The sequence below is a fragment of the Zosterops lateralis genome (genome assembly GCF_965231275.1).
Source record: "Zosterops lateralis genome assembly, chromosome: 1".
Lineage (NCBI taxonomy): Eukaryota > Metazoa > Chordata > Aves > Passeriformes > Zosteropidae > Zosterops > Zosterops lateralis.
In genome coordinates this window covers 45455942-45473167 of record NC_139762.1, presented here as the reverse complement: position 1 = coordinate 45473167, position 17226 = coordinate 45455942, and the positions used below count along the sequence as shown (strand labels likewise).

General features: G+C 40.8%; 1 protein-coding gene across 5 annotated transcripts in view; it reads right to left on the bottom strand.

The window, feature by feature from the left end:
* The window catches only part of FYCO1 (FYVE and coiled-coil domain autophagy adaptor 1), a 43495-nt gene that overhangs the window by 23797 nt on the left and 2472 nt on the right, over positions 1–17226 (bottom strand). For 2 of the 5 annotated variants that reach the window (XM_083874156.1, XM_083874157.1), the window contains exons 2-9: positions 10973–11149; positions 9342–9448; positions 8118–8243; positions 6015–6121; positions 4997–5140; positions 4649–4742; positions 1644–4274; positions 666–758 (exon numbers count right to left, since the gene is read on the bottom strand). In XM_083874156.1, the coding sequence (XP_083730282.1) occupies positions 666–758; positions 1644–4274; positions 4649–4742; positions 4997–5140; positions 6015–6121; positions 8118–8243; positions 9342–9448; positions 10973–11027 (3357 nt within the window). In that variant the 5' untranslated portion in view covers positions 11028–11149. Of the gene's footprint in view, positions 1–665; positions 759–1643; positions 4275–4648; positions 4743–4996; positions 5141–6014; positions 6122–8117; positions 8244–9341; positions 9449–10972; positions 11339–17226 lie in introns of those variants that run through there. The other 3 variants (XM_083874159.1, XM_083874158.1, XM_083874160.1) reach the window with 3 other exon arrangements.

Below are 17226 nucleotides of genomic sequence, written 5' to 3'. Positions count from 1 at the left end.
ATGTTGTTTATTAAAGCCCATATGGAATATGAAGGAAAATCAAAACCAACCCAACTTCTTTCACAGCTAGACTCTCCAGAGAAGTCTGCCAAACTTGGAGTCCTCAGGCAACTTACCTAATTACATCTTAAGGTATGTATTTTTCCTAGCAGGCAAGGCCACATCCACTAATCTTAACTTTCTTCTTTCCAGATTCCTTACAACTCAGTATGGGCCTTCTAACTCAAGTGCTTGATAAACTTACTGCAAAAACTCTGGGGTTTTTTCTGGCTGGGTTATTTCTCAGCCACATTAATTCTCTAATTCAGAGCCCTTTGCAGCCTGCAAATAGATGGATCTACACAAGTGGCTGTATGGGCATGCAGGGCCTAAGAAAGACACATCTTAAACTTGCACCTCCATTTAAGAAGAGAACACATAGCCAGGTCTTACCTAAAACCTGACCAGCTTTCAAGGTAGGACAAATCCCAAGTGACATCGTGCTTTTCATAATCTCTGCTTCAGTGGCTGTCAGATGCCCAGTATTTTGTCTGCAGCACTGTATTTATACAAGGCCATTCTCAGACTCACAGCCAGTCATCAGAAATGCTGCTTGCCTTCCCAGTTGTAACACTAATGCCTGCTGACACAAACACCTCTGGTTTTAATTCAGATCAAGCACCTACTTGTAACTCTGTAATCTCTTCCTCCACTGCATGCTGTTGCCGCTTCTGCTCCTCAAGTTGCTCTCTTACTTTCCCACACTCCTCACTGACAGCCTGGCAGAGAGATAGAGCCAGTAGTTAATAATCCTCCAATGGACACCCCTTCACCTACAAAATTCCCAGCTGTGAATTATGAGTGCTTTTGCTGCCATGCACGGGATAAATGCAGTGCCACTGGCTCATGAGAGACAGCTAAAAAGACATTTAACTCTTGGAATCAAGCAAACTCACTTTACGGTGGCACATTAACTGTTTCACTGTTACTTTGCATAGGCTGTTGCAATTCTCAACAAAAAGAAGGTCAAATCCATGCAGTGACATAAGCCTCTGATCAACCACCAATCTCAGACATTTTATCAGAATGGCAAAGCAAACACAATGCAATCTTCAGCCTTTAGGTGTGCTGTTTCATATACACTGGGCTGACTCATGCTTTTTTGAAAGCAAAACTCTGATCTTCCCAGCTGCTACCTTGAGCAGCTGAAAGCAAAAATACATGGGGGGATTGAATGCAAAAGCAACTGGTCTCAGTTTAAGTTTCCTTTCGTCAAAATCAGTTCTTAGGAGAAGCAGTGTTATAGGTGTGAGGAACAGGTCTTGAACTGTTCCTACAAAAAAAGGAAACAACCACAGCTGTGACCAGAGGGACAGTCAATGCCACCTTCAGTGCCAATGTAAGAAATCATCACCAATGTAAGAAATCATCACCCTTGTGGTACTGACTTGCTTTTCCACATCATCTGGCCTCTCCACTATACATGTCCATAAAACTCTGAAGAGTTATTTTACCTCAAATAGGCCTAGGTCATGAGCACAGAGACCTTTTCAGATTCCCAGGCTAAGGCTGGTTGCATGTTAGTCTCCTTAGGATTTCATGCAGTAATAGCTGCAGCAGATGGTAAAGCAGCTCCCTCAGCTATAATAATTACATTAATTTACCTTGAATTTTGTCTGATAATTTAGAATCTCTGTGCTCATTTGAAATTTTACTGCAGACAGCTCTTCTTGGCTGGTCTCTTGGAAACTCTGTGCCTGTTTCTTTATTGTCTCCAGCTGCAATTGCAGACTTGGGACAGCTGCAGCACACATTTGAGCCTCCTCTAATTTCTCTTGCAGGCTCTTGTTCTCCTCTCTGAGATTAGAGATGTCAAGCTTCATCTTCTCCTGTTCCTCTGCTGCCTGTTCTTCCAGTTCTTTGAACCTTTCTGTGGCCTGGGCCAACTGCTTTTCTGCATCCACCTTTTCAGAGGTCAAGGCACAAATCTGAATACCAAGTTCAGCCATATCAGTGTTGGTCCTGTGGAGGAGATCTTTATTTTCTTCATTTTCCTCTCTAGCATTTTCCAAATACTGCTTAACCTTATACAGCTCTTCTTTTAGATTCATCAAAACATTTTCCAGGTCAGCTTTTTGATGAGCTGTTTGCTCCTGCTCTTTTTTCAGCTGTTCTTCCCTTTCTTTATATTGCACCAGTTCTTGCACATGATTTCTGTTGAGAGACTCACTCTGCTCTTTCAGCTGCTCGACAAGCGTCTTCTGCTCACTCAAGACAGTCTCAGTGACTGCCAGCTCACCCCTCATCCTCTCTCTCTCATCAGTGGCCTGCTGGAGCTTGACTCGCAGATCGAGGACTTCTGCCTGCAGCCTGGACACTTCACCTCGGTTGACCTCCAGCTGCTCTTCACTCATGGTCAGTCTGAAGGCCAGATCCTTTGCCTCCTTCTCCAAGCATGCTGCCTGCTGTAGTTGCTGTTTTTCCACTGATTCCTTTTCTGATGTGAGAGATTCTATAAGTTTTGTCTGATGAAGGCATGTCTTTTCAACATTGAGCTTTTCTATCTCAAGAGTCTCTGCTTTCTTCCTGTATCTTTCAGCTTCTGCTCTTAGCTGCTGACAGTGGCTCTCCATGCCCTGTAGTTCTACTTCCTTCTCTATGAGCTGTGACTGGAGACACTCTTTGCTTTCCTTCAAGGTGTCCAAGCTTTTTTCCATTTGTAAACTGTGCTGTTTGGCACTCTTTAGCTGTGTTTCAAGTGAGGCATAAGACTCCTTGGAGGTCTCTTCTCTTTGATTTAGTTCTTCATATTCCAAGTGCAGAGCCTCCAGCCTCTCCTCTAGAATTTGGCTTTGCCTCCTGGCATTCTGCAAGTCTTCATCCAGCTGTTTGTTCTCATCCCGGAGCTTCTTCTCCTTTTCATCAACCGACACCAGGGCATCATCTATCTCACTCTGAAGTTGTTTCTCAGAGGCTCTCAACCTGGCTATGTCGGCTTCTAGGGAAGCTTTAGAAGCTTCCAGATTTTTTAGCTTCTCTTCCATCTTCTTCTTAGACTGCTGCAAATTCTCATTTGCTGCTTTCAGTTTCCTGCTCTCCTCCTCCAATTCACTCACTGCAGAGTTTTGCTGCTCCATCTGCTCTTCCAGCTCCTTGACTTTCTTCCCGAGGTGCTCCTTCTCAGACATGAGTTTCTGGTTTTGCTCCTGAAGGCTACACAAAGTCTGACTCACCTTTGTTAAGCGACTCTCCTGTAGTTCAAGTTGCTCTGCTTGTGACTGGAATTCCTGCTTCAGTGCTCCTTCCCTCCTAACATACTCCTCCTCAAGTTTCTCTTTTTCCTTCCTGGCTTCCTCAAGATTTTTTTCCAGTGAACCCACCTGAGCCAGCGACCCCATTACCTGGGTCTGCAGCTCAGCCATCTCCTTTCCTTTCAGAGTCAGGGCCTTTTGAAGTGCATCCTTTTCCTTTGCCGTGGTCTCCAGACTCCCAATCAGCTTTTCACTCTCTTCTTTTGAGTTAGCAGTGAGGCTACTGTATCTGGATTCCAGTTCCTTCTGTGCCTGTTCTTTTAGCAACAGCTCCTCCCTTGCTGCTTTCAGCTGAGATGCATGTTCATCACTGAGTCTTTGCATATCTGCCTTTTCCTTTTCCATCTCCTGAAGCTTCTCTAACAGTGCCCGTATTTGTAGGGCAGAGTCATACTGGGCTGTGGCCTGCTGTCCCTTTTCATTCAAGGCAGCATCAACTTCCGCAAGGAGGCTGAAGTTCTTCTGTTCTGTGGAACTCAGCTTGGCTTTGAGCTCATCAATGCAAAGATCCTTCACAGCAATCAAAGCCCTAGAGGCCTCCAGCTCCTGATTCGAAACCTGCAATTTTGAGGCACAATCTTCCTTGCTGGTCAACAGCTGCTCCATCTTTGTTGAGTGTTCCTTCTGCTGCTCCCCTGCACTCAGTTCCAGTGACTGTAGGCACTTCTGCAGGTCATGGACAGTGCTCTGAGTGGAGTGTGAGATCTCACACTGCTTCTGTAATTCTGTGATTATCTTTGTCAGCCGGGAGTTCTCCTCACTGTAGTTATTGCTCTTCTCCTTTTCTACCTGTACTTGTTCTTTTTGAAGGCTGACAGCTGCCTGGAGCTCCTGGTTTTCAATTTCTAGCTGGTGAATACGATCTTGAAGTTGCCTCTGCCTCAGCTCAGCCTGGTCAAGTTCTAAACGCATCTCTTCGTAGCCCTCAAGGTGTTCAACATTTAGTGAGTTATTTACATCAGGGCTGGAAGGAAACTCTTGTGCCTAAATGAACAGAAGGGGAAAATCAGAAAGTTTAAGTAGCATTAAACATTCATTTAAATGGTGTGCTCAAATGAGAGCAAGTTCAGGTTCTTAATGTACAGTGACATTGTCTGTTGCTTTCATAAGACTACAAGATAACAACTTGTAGGAAATGGGGCTTGTTTTCCCAAAAGATAACATGGTTTTTTTCTTTGACAAGATTTGCATGCTAAGTTGAAGCAGCTGACAGACAATTCCCTTTACTTTTAATTAAAAATACTTTTTGCAGTTTAGATTATAAAACTGATAACCATCATAAAACCATTAAGTTCTCTGTAACTATGTCAATGAAAGACCTATCATGACATATAAACATTGATTTGCAATTTGCTTACCTGCAAATAATTGCTCACTAAACTGCTCATGCTGGAACTGCGACTTGGGGGCTTCCATAAATATGCTGAAGATCCAAGTGAGGACAGAGTCCTCCTGTTGATCACACAGAGAAACAATATCTAAGATAAGTCTAAGCACATATATATATATGTGTCTTTCTACTTGTATATGTAAGATTTACCTAGTGGTAACTACCACATAGAAAAGGACATAATTGCACCTGCTGTTTCAGCCAGCAACCACTGAAGTTAACTAAAAATAAGATAGCAGAAGCTTTTACAGGTTCTTTAGCAAGCAGGTATTTTATGTTCTTGTTAATACAAAATCACAATGTGGCTCCATCTTACCTGGCAAATGATGGCCAAGCAGCATCTAAATCATAGCCTCTTGATGCCAAGTCAAACTGAACATCAGTGAGCTCATAGAGTTGACCCACAATGTCAGAACTCATTTTGGAATTCAGAAATGGACTCCTTGCATAGTACCAGTCACTTGAAAACAAACAAACAAAAGAAAAGTAATACTCATTCATAAGCAAAAGCAAAGCAGCAGTTTCTCTTACAAAAAACCCTACAACATTATCCACTCCACCTCAGAAAAACTATGATACAGTATTCTAAAAACAAATGAAAACTATCAGACCCACCAAACAATATCCCATCCCTTCAATGTCAATGAAATTAAACAAATTTAATTAATTCCACATAAATATCTTTAAAGGAGTCCCTGCGCAAAATATTTTTTCCTCTAGTGCTTAGGCAAATCACTGACAATACAAAATATTTGCTATGCACTGGACAATCCCACAGTAAATCACCTAAAGCACACATTTAATACATCAAAAGTGAGGAACAGAAAGCAGCATCCAAGTTAAATACATTGTAAAAATTGCTGGCTTTTTCTTAAAGCCCTAGCCGTGTCCCTCCAACCAAATGCAAACTATCTTTGGAATTTCTTGGCCAAGGGCAAGTTTTTCCTTTGTGTAACCATCCACAGATATATGCAAATGCTTTCTGGGGCTTTGTGCAACACATCCCAATTAATCCTCTCTCATGATGAATAGCCCATCAAACCCAGGATCTTCAATACTTATAAATACATCACCTTTGAAACTGACGTACAGAAACATCATCAGCACAATCCACTCCACACACATTAAGCTGTAATAACTTTCAATCTTTACAAGCCCAAGATAGATATGAACCAGTGACCCAGGCCAAAGGTCTATGATCCTTCATATCCTATTACTAGCTCTCTAAGCCAAACATTTGGAAGAGTTTCAATTTCTTTCAATAGCTGTTTGGTGATGTTGCTTAATCACACTGAGAAAACACCCATTAGTTAAAAAAGTACTTTCCTATTCACCTGGTCACTTTGGTGTTCATGAAACATTGCTGCAAGGTGTCTGCTAGCCTTTGGTGAACAAGGGAATAACGAAGAAATGCTCTTCCTTTTCCAAGAGAGGTTCGTAGCTGGAAGGGAGAAACCACAAGAAAAGAAAGTTAAATATCATTTGTAATCATGCAGAGACATGGCTAGAACAGCCTACAAAGCAACACAAAAGTATTCACAATAAGGCACTGTAAAGGAAAAAAATTGTAAAGGAAGCCAGTAAGAATTGCCACTGAGAAACACCTGTTTGTAAGTCTGTCATTGGGTGGAATCTTTTCAGAATGATGAATTTGTTTCTACAGCTGGCTACTGTCCGCTTCATAATAATATAAAAGGCACCACAGGACCAATGAATCATCTAATGTATTGAGTACCTGAGCACAGACTACACTAAGGACAATTCAAAACGTAAGGCAAATCTCAATGTGCCCAGCAAAGGCAGAAGTGACTGCTTAAGTTACTGAAGATGTGTATGGCCACAGCTGGAAGAGCTTTAGGACAGATTTAATCACAGAACAAAGATGTACACATATACAAATATACGCCCCCATGGACACAGTAACCCCAGACAATGCAAAAAGCCTTTTTTTAATACTCAGCCATTAAGTTGATTAAAATCTAATTCTTTCTTCAGACCAAGAACAGCTGCATCATCAAAATTAATGGATCTTTTTATGAAGACAGCTGTTAAATCAACACAAGGAGGATCACAAAGCTCAGTACTGATTTTTTTACAGCTATTGACTCGAAAAATTGATACTTTATTTTTACATCTGAACCATTTTCTGTCCTGCAAAATAATGAAACGCAGAATAGCAGTTTCATTTCTTCTTTCCATCAAAGTCAGTAATCAATTTAGGAATGGAAAATGAATGTGATGAAAGAATTTCTCACCAACTAACTGCTCATCCAACTAACAAAGCGAATACATCTATGATTTAAAATAGAAGCCAAGACAAATATTAGAGAGGCTGAGGCACGTTTAGTAGGTTACTGTAAACTTTGCTTGAAAGGTTAGTGTGTGAGAAGGCTCAAAGACCATACAAGCTTTCTTTCCTGCCAATCAGTATTCCACAAGTGAGAGCAATACCCTCAGCTTCCCTGGTTTTGCTGTTACTGGGCTTCTGCTCTGAAGTAACACAAGTTCTTCATTTAGCTCTGTAACCCACTACGTACAAAAATGTTCCTTATAAATGGAACCTGAATGAAATGTGAATCAAAGAAAGCAACTTTTTATTGATTTTTGGTTTGAATTCTACAAGATACAAAGTGCAAAATACCACAGCCCCTAAGCACTAAGTATCCCAGAAACAGCAAATTTAATTTACCATCTGGTTTTCACACTCATTCACCCTGCAGATATCTGAACATTTCTTCAGGGAGATGCTATCCCTACTCTGTGCACAGAAGCTCACAAGTGTTTTTTCCTAACTAGGCATATTTAGGGAGTATCTTAAGAACTGTCAAAAAAACCTCTCAAACCCTGGAAGCCACAGAATAAACCCTATCCTTACTCCCATTGGTTTATTTATTTAAATTGTGATACCTTCTGTAAGCAATATGGAGAGACCAGAACAAATCTACATGATGAGAAGCAGAGGCAAACATTTACATATATGTAGGTACAAGTAGCTAAAGACTATTTGACAAGGAAATAAACCATGCCACCTCCTGCTGGAGGCCTGCTAGAAATCAGGGAGTCAGAGTATCTGGTATTGACAATGTTTCCCTGTTGACAGCAAACATTGTAGATAAGGTGCAGTGTATGGCTGTAAAGATTTGGAAAGATATGTATTCAGAGTAATCACTTTTGGAAAGAGAAAGTGGAATGACCAGAACTCACTGCTCAACCTTTCATTTTACACTTAGAGCCAGATCCTGCCATAAGCTTTGCTGAAGATGGCATGCTCTATCCTTGACTTAGTTCTTCATTAGAAAATTAGAAAAAAAAAAAATCCCCAAGTTTTTTGCTATATGTTAAAAGCAGTGGGTTTTTTTTGGTTTGTTGCTATTGCTCTCTGAAAACATATGGCTAAACATAAACCACACATTCTGATGCTTAACTGATATACTTACTTCTGTAATAGACTTGACAAAGCGGATTCCATCATTAGCTCCTTTGATTTTTGCCAGACAGTCACAGAAATAATCCCAGTAGTCTTTTCTGTTCCCCAGCAATGTGCTTTTTTCTTTCTGGTCAAACTTAAACCAGCAAAACAAAATACAATGAGTAAGTTTTAAATAGAAATATATACAGTTACTTGGAATCCTGTTCCTCTGCCAGCAGCATGAGTTTTCATGACTCCTCTTAGCTTTAGCCAATGCATTCACAAAGAAAAGAGACACTGCACGGTACTGATGCAATCCAGCAGTTACAAAAGCTACTTAACTGACAGTAAGAGATAATAATGTTCTGGGTTTAAAATACAGACATCCATTCAAAACCCCTGAGACAAAGACTGGCAGCAGATTCATCAGCTGTTCAAGAGCAAGGCACTAACAACCAGTTGCTGAAAGACCTGTGATTAAGTGTGGCAGAGGCACACATCCATGTACCAGAAAAATCTACTCTAGCTAAATCATGTTCATAGCAGCAATGCAGGAAGGCTATGGACTGCACCTTGGACCATTTAAATCCCAAAGGATTTTTCACTTTCTGCTCTGCAACCTCATAAAAACTCCCTTGCCTAGATTAAGGCTAGATTAGCATTTGTTGCAAATTAGCATTTGCTTCAATCAGTGACGTGATTACGGTAAATGTGGACACCGCACTATGCAAACTGAATTTCAGTTTGCCCAGCAGTGTCCTCTTTTATTTAAACTTAAGGGTGAACAAAAAGCAGCACTCCAGATTAAAAATCAGCCTTTTGCCTTTAAGCCTTCCACAGAATAAAAAAACCTTCCAAAGCAAATTTGCTGAAAATTCTATAAATTACTCACATCCAGTACTTATTTTGCATTAAAATGTCAAGATATCATTACCACAGTTTTTTTATCACAGGATAATTTAGCAAGATGCATCTTTAAAATCAAGCTCAGATCTTTCAGCTCTATCAAGAAATGCATTACATTTCTCAGTCAAACTTCCAGCTATGCCTTTTGATTACATTTATTTTCACTTGAAATAGTATAATAGATAGCACGTATTTCAGTTCTCTTACTACACACAATAAAATAAAATAGAAAGAGAGATTTAACTGGATATTTGTGATTATTTGAGTTAAACCCCACATACTGAAGAATCAGCAAGAGAAAATAAGCTTTGCTGGTGGATTACAAATGACACAAATCACTTTTTACCTGTAAAAGGTACTCAAGCTTGTAGGAGAATTTTTGCAAGTTGACACTGTCATCTGTGATCGGTTCACCTCCTTCTTTAAATTCTTTACTTAATTCAGTCACTGCATCTTTAAAACAAGACACCAAAATAGTTAACTAATGCAAAGGACATAAAGCACTGAATCCATAAACAACTAAATAAATGCTTTCTTCATGGATATTCTGCATGTGGACTCATTTTCTTTTAGCTGAAATGTCTTAAGGACAGCACAAAAAATGATGGACAAGCTTGCAATTTGAGACCACCTCTAAGTAAACAGGAGTTCAAACTGTGTGAATCTGTTGTATGGATAATTTCTTCTTAAAAACACAGTTAGCAGTCATGACACTTAGCAAAACCTGCTAACAGACAGTTGCTAATTGCTACCTCAGCAGAGGGAAGAGAAATAACTTTTTGCTGTCTCATGTGCACATTAAGGTATTGCCACAGGACAAACAGAATTCTGATTAGAAAGGACAAAGCATGTAATCTGCTAAAGGGGATCAGTAACACGAGAACAGTCGTTCAGTCAGCACATTTATCTTCTCCATGCTTTATTCAGGAAGGTTCAGTGCTTGTTACAAACACAAATGAAAAAATAATTTACATAAAAAATAAGCATAATAATAAAATAAGCAACTCCTCTTGCCTGAAATGTACACCCATAGTGTATGAGGAAATCTAAAGTCAAAATACACTCTACTGTCCCCCTGGACACTCTAACCCCAAAAGGATGTACTTCTCAGCATCAGAAATCACTGATTTTGAGTTTGCTCTCCCCTTGGTCTTATACTTACTTCAGGTGACTGAGTGAGCTCTAGCTCCCAGCCCCACTCAATAACCCTTTGCAAATTAAAATTTCTTCTTCTTAGTAGTCACATAGATCTCTTTTTTTATGTTACAGGAAGATCTAATTTTCAGCTTTGGTGCATATACCTTTGACTTAATAAAAATTAAAAGTAAAAATATCAGAGTCTTGGTATCGGCCAGTGATTAGGACAGAAAGAGAGCGGAAAAACTGTTATGAATCTGATACCAATTCTGCCTGCAACAGAACTGCTGAAAATGAGGTTGGCTACTTCTAGTGGAAGACAGGTTCCACTGCAGTGAGAACAGCAGGTGTGATCCTCCAGCACCCTTCCTCTGGGTCTCCTTTCCCACCTAGGTTTGGCCTCCTGGCGTTTTCCCTTCTCACATTAGCATCAACTCCATGTCAGCTTCCTATTAAGGAAGGCTGAGTTTTGGGCCCTTTCTCTTTACTTCACAGGAATTCTTGTAGCAGCACAGCTCTAGGCATGCCAATGAAGTACTAGTTCACAATGCACACCTCACACACACACGCCCCTTTCTTTAAATTGCAAAACTTATTTCTTCTCTTGTATATTTAAATTTACAGAATTTAAGAATTCAGGGTCCTGCAAAAGGTACAGCACTTGTCTCACAAAAAAAAGAGTAAAAAATCAGTCACACTGCACATTTTGAATTATGTTGCTACAATGCTGCAGGAAAGAGTTACACAATTGAAAACACAACTCCTACTCTCTGTTATTTAAAGTCAGGAGGATGCAGGCCACCCTCCAGGATGTATCTGTCAGCGTGGCAATCACTGTACCTTGCAAGTCTCTGATAATCCGCTGCAGCTGGCTTTCGCCACTAGTTGCTGCCATCTTGGAAACAAAAGGAACTCCCCTTCTGGGCTGTTAACTTTTTCATCCATCTAGATAAAAACAGCAGAGTTCATGTCCTTGGTGACCATTGGGTTGACGCTGATTATGTTTCCCTGTGACACCTGCAATTGTAAAAGTCAAAAATAAAATGAAAGCCTTTATCAGCTCAAACGAGTAGAAGAGAGGTGCTTTGGCATTTTAGATCCTGTTGAACAGTGAATTCCAAGGCCAACCCTTTTCCAGGAATCTCCTTAATATTTTCTTCTAGTTTTCACTTTCCATTTCAGTTATTTCTTCAGTTATGTCTTTCAAAACTACTAAGCAAACCTCAGAGAGCAATTTTCTCTGGCTGGAGTTACAACACAGTCGGTAGTGCAGCTCAGCTCTGGCTGGCATTTCACACAGTCTATCTCATGACCCTGAGGGAGGTTCCAATGACATGTGATTTTCCCTCCACAAACCCTCTGCCAGACCTTCCCTACAGGGTACAGAGTAAAAAGATAAGACAATTTTCCATTGCAGAAAGACTTTCAAGACACAAAATAGGCACGGGCCAAGGAGTCAAAAATGCTGCATGCTTGACTCCAATATTGGAGCATATTTTTAATGTGCAAGAGCTATTAAAATCTTTAGTACTGGAGTGTGATTTTAGCACAAGTAACACCTCTCAACCCCTTCTCAGAACCCACTGTTCCCTAGACATGTAAGATGACACCACTTTATTTTAAGCTCTGACTGGATCAACATACCTTGCACCACCTTCTTTGCTTAGATTGAGTTATACTTGGCACTCACAAAAAAATCTTTCTTAAGGTAAAATTAATTAAAAGACTCAAACACCTTTACTAAAGCAACCGTGCCTGGGGATGCAATCTTTCCAACACTAGCCGAGGAACAATCATTCAAGAAAAAAGCCACATAGAAACTACATAGGGAACTTGCTAAGCATCCTGTTCAAAGGTTGTTCAGAATTCTGTCTGCAGAGGTACAGCCAAAGTTTCAAGCAAAGACAACACCCAAAGTACTTAATCTTTAGAAACATCACTGTTACACATCAGTACTTTTGTTACAATTCAAGCTGAACTACAATGAAATTAGTTGTAATTAAAATCTTACAAACTTTTGAATCTAATGTGATTAGGTCACATTATTGTGCCTCATTTCTCTTTCCGTTCTTTCACTCCCAAAAGAGCTAAATTGGCATGGCTGAAGTAGGTGTCTGAATTAATCAAATAGATTATCCTTCCTACTCTATGTATTAAAGTATTGCTAGGAAGTGATCCTGATGTGATCCCATATGCTTTTCTATTTGAAACAAAGCAAACATTAAAAAGCCATAGAGATAAAAGTACATTAAGCATAAAGAGAAGGCTGAAACTAGGCTTACTTGCGTGTTTCTCTGCGTACCTGCACTTTGTTACATGCTAGTTTCCATTTCCATGTTTTGATGTTGTTACGTTTTCACACAAGTGTCATGTAGACCATGTGCTGTCTGGGGAAAGGTCTTGGCCTGCAAAATCCCCACCACAACCAGTTGCTTCAAGGACAGAAGACCAGAACAGCACAGACCACCTGAACTGCGGTGCCAAACACAATTTTTTACCTTAAATCAACAGTGTGACATGGCCAAGATTCCTATCTCGATGCTACCCAGAGACCATACACAGTACCACACATCTTGGCCACTTGCTGAGTTTGGGTACAACTAAAAAAGCAAGAGTAACAAACTCAGCGAGTCAAAGTTTCCCTTTCTAAGCACACACAGTAACATCATCCATATCCCTTCAGTTTGGCAACTGTTACAGAAAGGAGCTTAAGTGAGAAGATTGTGCCACGTGGGCAATGGAAGCCAAGAAATGTGGCCAAACCAACTTCTTTTCGTCACACAAAAAAGGAAAAGAGCAAGGACCAAGAAGGGGATCCTGCCTGTGCTTCCCAAAGGCCAGAATAAGCTCCTGTTTAAGGCTCCAGAGATGCAAAGGCCTTGAAAGAGGCATGCAAGGAAAACAGTGACCAGGCCAGCTGCAGGCATCTACAGTGAGCCTAGGAGAGTAGGAAGTCAGGAATTGAACCTTTCTTTTGCAATAACCAGCAGGGAGGGAGTGGGACACTGGGCATCCTATGGCAGCCAGGCACAGCACGGGACCTTGTCAAGTGCTAATTCCAAGCAGGGTGCACAAGCAGACATTCAAGGCAGTTCAGAGTTTCCCCAGCCCCATTAGCACTGCCTAAGTCAGTGTGTATGCCCAGAGGCCACAAACAAAGGACTGCTGGGTGCATAACAGGCCAGTGGATAGTGCAAGAGAAGGCCCTGTGCTCCCAGTGGGTTGATCTTGTGCCAAAGCAGCCCAAGATACGCATCTTTATTCCTGTTCAGATTTCCCAAGTAGAATGTGAGAATCCTGTAAAGAAACCACAACTCAGCTGGAATCATGAAGCTTCACAGCCCACTTCTCTGCCTGCTCCCTGTCACCTCTTTTCTCAATACCTGGAGCAAGGTCTCACAGCTTTCCCCTTCCTTGCATCAGCTCCCACAGATGAGACATGCATTTATCCCCTCTTCCCAGAGGTGATCATCTGACCTGGGCTATATGGCATAGGGAAAATGTGCTGAAACTTCTTATACTTGCCTTTTCCTCTACAAAATAGGGAGAAAGGCTCTTCTCCCCTCCATGGTCCTTCCAGAGGGTTCTTAGAAAACACAGTCCATCCCACAGAAAGGTGCAGAGCTCTCACTTCCTATGGCAAAGAAAGCTGATAACATACCTTAACTGGTTTCCCACAGTTTCAAAATAGGAAGAGCTTCTGTAAACACCTGATCTAGTTCTTCCTGATTACAGAACATTTTGCCCAGATTTTTTAGTTCCTCCAGAATTCTCTGTTCCTCCAGCATTTCCTACCCTACTGTGCACACCTGTAAATATTTGCTTTGTGAAAACAGCATGATACATTCCTCAGGCACGAGTGACCTGCTGTGGGTCGAGAGCTTTTTAGATGATGCATTGTTACTTCTTATATAACAGCACTGGGCTAAGGCTGATGGCATTAACTTGCCCAGAAGTGCTGAGCTGCAATAACACCAGTGCAGCTGCCCTAAGGACCTGGCACAGAGGAGGCAAGACAGGGCATGCCACCAATTCCTCCTCGCACTCCTGGGCCATGCCTGCTGATCTCTGAAGGTGGTTCCTGCCTTCCCTGCTGGCCTAAGTGCTAGTGTGGGGGTGGCAATCTTCTTTACAGAAGAGGATATCCTGGAGATTAAAAAAAGAAGCAGAAAGGAAATAGCCCACATACAGGAAAAGGAAAGATTTACCTGAAGGGGAGTGAGACACATATAAAACAGGCAACAAAGTATGACTGTAATTAGACTGGTTAGTGAAGTAGCTACAGTGACCCACATTTACTCTGATTCTATAAAACTTATCTTCATTTTCTACATAATATCTGCATATCCATCTTTTTCTTATTTTATTAATTGGTCAGTTTTAGCCAACCTTGACAGAAGGTAGCCATCTTCAAAATACTACACTTCTCCACATGCAATGAAAGCAGGAAGCAGGGAGGATGTCCATGAGAGGAGTGTCTCTGCATTGTTAAAAACGCTACAGTGAGATCTCTGTTATAGCCCAATATCAGAGAATCCACCTCCCACCCAAGTGCATTTTCAGGGTGCAGTAAGAGCAGAGCTCACACTGCAGACTTGGTGTAATTCAGATAAACAGTAAATCAAATTTGCAAAAAATATTAATTGGAAACCAAGATCCACTACTTTCTGCTGCTTATGGAAATATTTCTTATCAATATGATTACTCTGGTCTAGTAATTCCAAACAAGGGCACTTCATCACATGGCCCCCAGATGATATCACAGGACCTTTAATTATTTGGTGCCCACAATCCTATGCCTTTTCTAACATTTTACATGAAACAAAACAGGCAAGTGAGTATACTGAAACCAATCCTATGTTTTTGAGTCACAACTTTAACTGCATTATTCCTTTGGGTAGGGTGAACATGATATGTTCTATAAAAGCAGATACTGACTGATAACTGCAAGGCACACTGTGGGAAAAAAACCCTGAACAACCTATCTGGTCATCTAGCTGGCTACAAGACACACTGACAAAAGACACTGAATACAAACCTCATGGCAAAGATGAAGGAAGAACTGGCAAAGTCCCTAACTCTCAGGACTGTAACAGCACTAATTTAGTTAAATAATTTCATTCCAGTAATTAATTGATAAAACCACTTTGTACTTTGTTGTTGCAGCAAACATAGAGCCCTAGTGAAATTCATGGCAGCTGTGCTGCAGCTTTTCTCATTTTGTATCATGCAGGCAAATAGAGTTGTACATCCATAAAGCTGAAGAACTATTTGCTGGAAGTAAGGGTCTGAGGTATAAAAAAGACAGCATGATTCTTCTGTCACACACACACGCTTTTTACAGAGCAACTCAACCCTTTGTGCTTTAACACTGCATACAAAGAGAGGGGACTGATAAAAACACACACTGGACTATATTAAATAGGAGGATTAAAAGCAAAAGGCAGGAACAGCCTGAAACACAGCTAGCGTTTCCATTCCAAGAAGTGAAATTTTCTTTTTAAATTAATCATTCCCATTCATTTTCTACACCAACAAACCTTCACATTTCAGTGACAAAAACACAGTTTGGGAATATAAACAATTAGCAATAAAAGACATCTCGCAGAAAACACATTTTGAGAAAAACAAATTCTCAGAGTATCATAACACAGCCAAACAGAGTAACTGGATGAAGTGCATAAAAATATTCACATTTCGCAAATGCTTGGCAGAGAGGGAGTATTTTTTAGTTAAGAACTCCTTACAGAAAAGCCTTTTTGTGGTAAGAATCTTGTGCTCTAGGAATATTTGCATATTATAGCATAAGAACACAAACTAATGACATTCATAAAATACTGCTTGTACCCCTAACCTGACAGAAGAGACTGACACAAAAGAATCAGTAAAGTTTAAAATTTTTTTGTAGAATCTTCCCTATTCTACGGACAACTGACCTACATTCCACCCCTATTCCTTGTATTTGCAACCTCTTCTTAGAAAAAGATCAAAACTAGGCAACAGACAAGAGTATACAGTGGCACAATAAGAACTCCATGAGACAGAGTTAATTTTTAAGCTTGAGTGGACAAAGCTGGCACCCTAACAATTTTTTTTAATGCTGCACCTACCGAACTGAATCACCCCTCTAGCACCTGACTTGAAACCTTTTAAAACCTTACACTGTACTTTGCCAACCAGGACAGATGCATCAGACCAGAGACACAGATTCCTGACTTGGAGAATAGTGTTTTGTCTCTGATATTCCTTCACATCAATAACTGTTGAACAACATGAACTTAAATGACCACTTTCTGCCAACACCACCACAGGGATGGGCTAGTACATATCTCACAAAGACAACCTTGTCTCAGCCCTATCTCATGACGACAGAACTTCCCTGTTTGAGGAAGCAGTCAGTTTACAAAGAGAAGAGCTCTCTTCTGATAACAGGAATTTCACAAGTATCACTTTTAACAAACTTGTCTGCCCTTTTCCCTTGGGACACGTAAGGCCTCATCCCATGTCAGGAATGCCACACCTTGTTTACCAACATCTATCAATTAACCTGATCATAACTCTCCCAGATACTTGCTTCCCCACAGCTGCTCCCATCCTATTTCACTCCCTATGGTGAGCTGAAAAGACAGAATTCATTCAAAACTGAAGAGGTTTTTTTCCCCCTTCATGCCCTCATTCTCCTAAACAATTCTCCTTGTGTTCCTCCCTGCCACAAAATCTGCTCTCTCTCTGCACCTCATACAACTATTTAAAGGTCTCACACATTCTTCAAGCCAGGCACATGACACTCAGGTGCTACTCTGAGGAGCACCATGGAGGCACCTACAGAAATAGAAACACCAGAGGACTTCCAGCTGCAGAGGAGCATTTGGCAACTCATGACACTCAACTCATTCATCATACCAGCTTGGAGACTTCAAAAAATCTCATATTTTTCAGGTCTCCAAAATTAGTCTTGAGCCTTGTTAACTTCCTCAGCAAGCTTAGCCTGATCAAAGTATCTCAACCACATCTGAAACTTTGGCATAGTTAAAAGCAACAACCATGACATCTTTAAATTGTAGAGCCCATTTAAATTGGCTTTAAATGGGACC